Genomic DNA, 7,454 nt, shown 5'->3' on the forward strand with positions numbered 1-7,454 from the left:
AGAGAGAGAGAGGAGGGGGAGGGAGAGAGGTAAGCGCGGGATCGGGTGACACGCGATGGTGGAAGGGACGATCCTTTTACTCACACTTCCAGGATACGATCGCCCTTGCGGACGCCGGCCTTCTCGGCGGCGCCTCGCGGTAGCACCGCGCTGACGTGCTGCAACGGCGCGTACAATTCGCCGTTGATGCTCCGCAATTGTCCACCCTCGCTGACCTGGCCGCGTACGTTGAACCCGAAGCCCGTCTCCGTTTTGTAGATTGTGACGCAGCGCGGCCCCTGGCCGACCGGGTCCTTGTCCGACCCGGCCGCCGGCGGATGCTGAGGCACGCGCGCGTTGTTGTTCACCATTGTCACGGCCGCCGCATTCCTCGCACTGCCGTCCTGATTCACGGCTGGTAAGCGGTGCACCTCCGACTCGCAGTCCGCCATGTTGCACTCTGGCCGCCCATTCACGGCGGCTGCTACCACATACGCTATCACCGCGCGCTGTCGCTGTCACTTGGAGCTAGGGACGATAGTCGGAGTGGTATCGATGGTTGAGCTGCGATGCATCGAGGCCGGTATCGATGCAGAGGCGAGACTGGTGTGAATGATATTCGAAACGTCGCGAGAGTACATATCGATACTTGCGACTATCGATTCTAGAGATGTTCGTGCCAATGTTATAACCATAGACATAGTAGATAAATATAGACTGAGCGTCCCACTGAATAAGCTATATACATTCTCGCATATGTGCGAAAGTGAAACCCCTATTAAATCCCGCTAGCGCGTTAAACTCCAAGTCAAACCCCTAAAAACTCGCGTCGTGGTCAATTAAAGATTTGTAGTTTTATTATGTTGAAACACGGGTAGGTAAAAAATGAATAGGTAGGTCTATAAGTCGGAATACGGCTAGGATACAGAAATAATTAATTTATTAACGATCTTTTTGGTTGCGATTACATACATAAATTAGATGAAATAAAATAAACTGTAGAAATATTGTATGATTCGATGATTAATTGTTAAAAACTTTGATAAATATACACAATAGACACATATTTTACTTTACAAGAATTTCGTGTTATTGTGTGCATACCAAATATTTCATATGCAATGTGAAATGAAATATTGTATTGTACAGATAATTTATTTTTAATTTTATAATGTAATTATTTCTTTTACAATCTTGTATGTATTGTCAAGTAAATTATAAGTAAAATGAAATAAATAATAAACACGATAAAACCAAATTGTAAAGAAAAGAGGACCGCCGATCAAAATCGGCGGGGGTGGTGGAGGGCCTCTACAAGTCGGTCTGTTTTTATTGAATAAAAATTTAATTCTAATAAAAGAAGAGAGGTATTAGTTTATTTATAACTAGACAATAAAAAGTTTAATTTGATCAGAGTGCAAGCGTATTAATTGTCCGATATAAACGGAGCAATCTTGTATGTACAAAAGAATGTTTAAATAATTTTCTAGTGAACATCCAGAACGGTGTGTGTTACAAATTTTATTGGCAAAAAGAGTACAATTTGATACAAAATCTGACACATTTAACTATACAAAATGTTAGTAGAAATAAAGCATGTCAATAAAATATGACGATTAATGATAAAAAATCAAATTTTCATATACTTGCTATACAGTCTAACATAACTGTATTGTTAGCAATACTTTTAGTAATTATTTGTACAATTTATATTTCAGTATTTTACTTTTTATTCCATTGTCGTACGTCAGTTTCATGATAAGAGCATACATACTCAACTTAAATAGCTGCGGGATGCGAAACGAAGAAGATTAGTTTTTGGTTCGTGTCGCTACGTCGATTTTTCGCCGAGTTATAGCGTTTTAAAAATCCGGCGCGCGCGCACCATTCATGAATGAAAGCCGCGCGAATTTTACGTGAGTCGTACGCCAGCGTACTACGTCCCTAAAAAACTGGCATAAAAACATACGAGGCACAGGTGTTCGGTAGTAAACACCGCCGCGCCAGACACCGCGCGAGACGCCGCGTATACGCGTCGTCTGCTGCTTCTATTTCAGGATTAAGATCGCGGGTCGATAGAATCGTCAATTTCTTCGCACAGAAAAATCGTAGCAAGATGATCCTGGCCTCGTTGGAAAGCTAAGATTTCAGCGCTTCCAACGAGATAAGAATCGCTTATTTCGGATCATTAGTTTACGAGATTTCATTAATTAATTACAAAAATAAAATTGATTTTGTCCCGAGATCGAGATTGTGAGTTAATTTTAAATGAAAAATCCAATTTTCTTTGCTGTGAAAATTACATCTTATTAAACATTTTGTGCTCTCCTCCTCTTTTTTTTTTAAAGAGATGTTACCAGCGCGAATGTCGTTAATATCGACTAGTTGAGGCCTCTTTTCCGTAAAGCCGATTACTACGGCCACAGTTTTCGTCGTACTGAGCTGTTCCACGTCTTATTCGAATCGGGAGGGCTTCCACTACAACGCAGTGTGACCACTTTTGTCAATAAAAATTCCCTACGCCCGTGAGAAAATTAGTACACTAACTTTCTGAACATGCCTCGTATAATTATTATAATAAATACCTATTTTAAAAATATAAAATATAAAGTATATTTAATACAATAATTTCAATTCTATAATAATCATATAGATATTTGTATTTTTACAGTTTAACATATATGGTTAACGATGTACAACTCTGCTGTTGCGAATCGTATCAGTGAGTGATAAATTACTTAGGTATTATTTTAAATTGACGTTGCGCATACCAATTCTTAAAGATATACAATGCTCCACCATAAACTGCCCGCGCGAAGCGCGCGTTTCGTCATTTCTAGTAAAATTAAAATAAAAATTTTTTAATATTATTACATATACCATATAAGGACACCATGCCGTTTTTAATTTCGTTCGAATAGCGAAACACTGTCGGTCTGAACATAAAACCCACATATACCTATGTATACTACACCAGGGTTGGAAAGTTACTTTATAAAAGTAATAGTTACAGTTACAGTTGTTTCGCTAAAAATGTAATTAGTTATAGTTACAAGTTACCAATTCTGAAAAGTAACGAGTTACAGTTACAGTTACTCAAAAAGTAACGAATCATTACTTTTCCGTTACTTTCTTGCAATGAAAATAAAAAAAATCAAATCTTTATTAAAATAACTGAAAAAAATGTTAAAACAACACAATGTGCACTTATTTTTAATCTTACACAATACATATGTTCTATAATTCTATATTAATAGTAACAAGATTTATCTGTTAAAATTTACAGAATAAAACGTTGATTTTATTCTGTATAACATATATAAGTGAGAGTGATTTCGAACTATCATTTGACTTATTACATGCATCTGCAACATGTAAAAATTACACTTTTAAAAATTCATTTTGTCATTAAAAATGTGTTAATTTTACACAAACTTTATTTTAAATTATTTTGTGTTAAAATATTAACAGAGTATTAGTGCGATCATATACATATTAACACAAAAATTTGTGTGGACCGTTTGGAACATATGATATCTGTTAAATTTAACACAAATTTTTCAACTGTGTATGATACCGTTAATAAAAGAAATTGTTGCAATCTGTAATCTTGTCGTTCTGCGATGATTTGTCGAGATAAATATCACGCGTAATTGGAAGAGAAAATGCGAGGAATCACGTATATAAATTATTAGTTAGTTTCGATACGTCCACGAGCGATAATACCTTTTTTAACAATCAAACTCGGATGAATCTCTCTCACGTTATGCTTGAAAATTTTCGTCGGTTCAAGTTAAACATTTATCGCTTTCAGATCAAAAGCGTAAGGTAATACACGAATTGTCGGGTAAAATGATAACAAAAAATTACAATATATCGATCGCTTGCCAAGAAATAATCTCTCTAACATTATTACGTATGAAATTGCGCGTATAACATAAAGTTTCCATTTCCGTCGCGTTCAGGAGTGCCGTTTAATCGAAATAAAGACTTTTCAAAGCGATCACAGCGAACAACTGTTACCGTGGCATAATGATAGCCGTTTATCCGTGAAAAACAACGGAGCAGGTACGGCGTTTCTTTCATTAAGTCGTCAAAACTATTTTCATGTTTTTTTCAAACCCTCGCACCGCTCGGAGATTGTTTACGCCGAGCCGCCGAGCCGCCGCGCCGCCGGCGACCGCCGCACGGTCAGAGGACGTTCGCGCTTCGCAGTTCGCATTATCGTTCGAGCCGTCGTCGCGTCGGCACGTACGCCACGGGGCGATGTACGCGATCGAGCCGATCGATTCAGCAAGTGCCGCGGGACGTCGTTTTCGTGTCTCGGAAGAGAGAAGCTTCGCTATTTCGCTATTCGTGATACATCGCGTCGTTGACGTGACTCGCGTAGTAGCGCCGTAGTAGCGCCGCGCAGTAGCTGCCGGGAGCAGCGCCATTGTGATCCTCCGAGGAGCGCCGTGGACACGAATCGGTCCAGTGCGTCCAGTGTGTTGGTCGTCGCGTTTCACGGTACGCACAATCACAGTGAGTTGACCATTTCCCAGTGTAACAGTCGCGCGACGTAGACTCCACCCTCGCGCGCCGGTAATCCATCGAGGCGCATAAATCTGGGCAATCCCGGCCGAAATCTCACGCGCGCTCGGCGTCGTTGCGGCGCCGTCGTATCCTCGCGCGCCACGAGTGCACCGAGTTCTTCAATCGTTAATTCGTATATCCTCGCGCGTGCAGTGACATCCGAGTATTCCACGCGTGGTGCGCGGCGACAGAAACTTTCGCGCGAAATCGCCCCGTCGAACGCGACGCGCGCCAAGTTAACCTCGCGCGTCTCCGCGAGTCCTTCCCGCCCGTACGTCTTCTCGTCATTTCACGCGACGTCATCTCGCCGGATTCGGCTCGTATTTCCGCCGGGAGTGCCGTGCCGTGTCGTGAGTTACCTCTTTCGCGAGCGTTGTGTTGTGCCAGTGCGAAATGGAGGACTCTGAGAGGAAGCAGCGGCCAAGGAGGCATCAGGCAACGGCGGAGCAACTTTATGGTAAGTGTTTTTTATATTTCATATAAAATTATCTTCCTCTCGTTTATTTTAAATAATTCAGGCCCGATTTCGCCAACGTTGTTTAACTTTAAGCTTAGCTTAATTCGTTCTTTATCTCTTTCCAATTACTGTCATTTCAGAAAGAGACAAACGTGAATTAAACTAAGATTAAAGTTAAGCGACGTCTGGTGAAACCGGGCCTTAAAAATTATTTTCATTAATATTGGTTTTCTTGTATACTCTCTTTTAATGTTAATTTTATAATTCTATGTTGCAGATTCAACGTAGATAAACTCCGCTGCTGCGCATCTGGTCGGTAAGTCCGAAACTTTTTTATTGAGGCAACGAATATACATAACTCGTAGAACGTAGTTTGTAGATCGTAGATATATATCTTGTACATTCGTTGCCTTAAAATGGACAGGCTTCAAATGCTAACGGCATTTAAATTATTTATTTAATATATTGAATCTTTGGAGAGCTCTAGAAATCAGAGTATGTCGAACTCATTTTCCATGTTGAGAATAGTTGAATAACATCACAGAAATTAAGCGAAATATGACGAACATTATTCATGTAGCCTATCCATTTTTATGGAAGTAACGAATTGATATACAAAATAAAATAATATGACGTGAGATTCGAATATATTTAATCGAGAACACTGAAATTTCAACCAATTCTTATATATTATTTCCGGTTATTAATTAATTATAATATGCAATTATAATATCGGTTGGAATCATGAAAGAAGTTTCGTTTTTCTGGATCTCACATCATTTATTCTGTGTATGTACGTATGTACATGAGATGCGTCTCGCACACTGAAAAAAATTTCTGGTTGAATATGAACGAATCAGATAATTCCTTTAGGATTTACCAGAATTCCTTTAGAATTTACCAGAATTTCTGTAGGATTGCAGGAATTCTGGTAAATCCTAAAGGAATTATCTGATTCGTCCATATTCAACCAGAAATTTTTTTCAGTGCATGAATACATGCATCACACGCATCTTTGTATTTTCGCGGTCGGTTTTCGCGATCGGTTTATCAAGAAAAATTTCCAAGAAATTATTAATTGTTTAATTTTATGTCCATGTTATACATTTTAATTTATCGTGGAATATGATTAAAATCACTCTAACGCGAGGTAAATTTTTTTTCTACATCTACTTAAATTTCGAATTCAAAGATCATGTTACGAAGAAATGGTCAATATTTTTGAATAATTAACGGAAGTAAAAATGAATTTTATTCGTATATAGAGTAAAGTTTTTTAAATTAATATTCTTCTTTAATTGACTTCTCGTGGTCATGCATTTTTCGATACGATCGACACTCGTATATTCGAACCGTACGAAATATTTGTTGGTGACGATAACCGACAATGGAAGGAGTTTTCTTCCTTCCTGATCTCTGGTCAAGATGACCAGACTGTATGGCCGGGAGCAACGAATGGTAGGTTCAATCTGGCCCAACGATGGAATACGACTAAGTAATTGGTCAATATTGGCCACTTTGATAGAGTATATGTATAAGTAAGGTGTTGTACGAAATAAGTTAAATAATTTCTTCTTATGTGCCAAAATTCGGGTGGGTTATATTCTTATCTTGTTTACATTTTCTCGCATATGTGCAAGATTAAAAAGACTTCTATTAAATCCCTATTAAATCGCGCGCGTATAATAATCGGACCTCTTATAAATCGCGTCGCGATTTTAACGAAAGACTTGTAGGTTTATTAACAAAAAGCTGAAACGCCGTGTTGAAATACCGTGCAATTATTGACACGTAACATTGGCGTTACATTAGTATTTCTTCTATATTCGATATTACAATTTTATTCAGCAATCTTGGCCAATACACTCCCAACATAACTAATGTTTATCCAATGTTAGCCAATGTGTAATCAATAAATGCTACTAGGGAGGCATTTATGCGCAAAGGCGAGGCCTAATACGATTTATGAAGGCTTAAAATATAAAGTAACTATTAATGTAACTATTAAATTAGTTACTGGATATCGAAAAAATGTAACTAAGTTTAGTTACAGTTACAGATTGAGAGAAAATAACAAAGTTAAGTTAGAGTTATCAAAAAGAAGTAACTGTAACTGTAACTTCGTTACAAGTAACGAGTTACTTCCCAAAACTGTACTACACAAATGCTTTCAGGCAGGGTTGGGCAGATACTTCTAAACAAAATATTTAAATACAAGATACAAGATACTATTTTGACATGTATTTAAGCATATTTAAATACTATTTAAATACTATAGTTTTTACGCATATTTAAATAGTATCTGTATTTAAATACATTTATAAATACTTTAAGATACAACTGTTCTTTTTGCATTCATTTGTTAAATAATAGTAGATTTTATTGTAATATTAAGTATATAGTCTGAAAGTAGAAAATGTACGAAAATGAGATCAGAAGTAAA

At 37.9% G+C, this 7,454-nt stretch overlaps 1 protein-coding gene across 1 annotated transcript in view; it reads right to left on the bottom strand.

The window, feature by feature from the left end:
* The window catches only part of LOC105564340 (sorting nexin-27), a 15,549-nt gene extending 15,084 nt beyond the window's left edge, over positions 1-465 (bottom strand). The window contains exon 1 of the mRNA XM_012016644.1: positions 85-465. Coding sequence (XP_011872034.1) covers positions 85-431 — 347 coding nt within the window. The 5' untranslated portion in view covers positions 432-465. The remainder of the gene's footprint in view (positions 1-84) is intronic.
* Positions 466-7,454: the final 6,989 nt, after the last annotated feature.

This window comes from Vollenhovia emeryi, unplaced genomic scaffold (genome assembly GCF_000949405.1).
Source record: "Vollenhovia emeryi isolate VEMERY1.0 unplaced genomic scaffold, V.emery_V1.0 DF939166.1, whole genome shotgun sequence".
NCBI classification, from domain to species: domain Eukaryota; kingdom Metazoa; phylum Arthropoda; class Insecta; order Hymenoptera; family Formicidae; genus Vollenhovia; species Vollenhovia emeryi.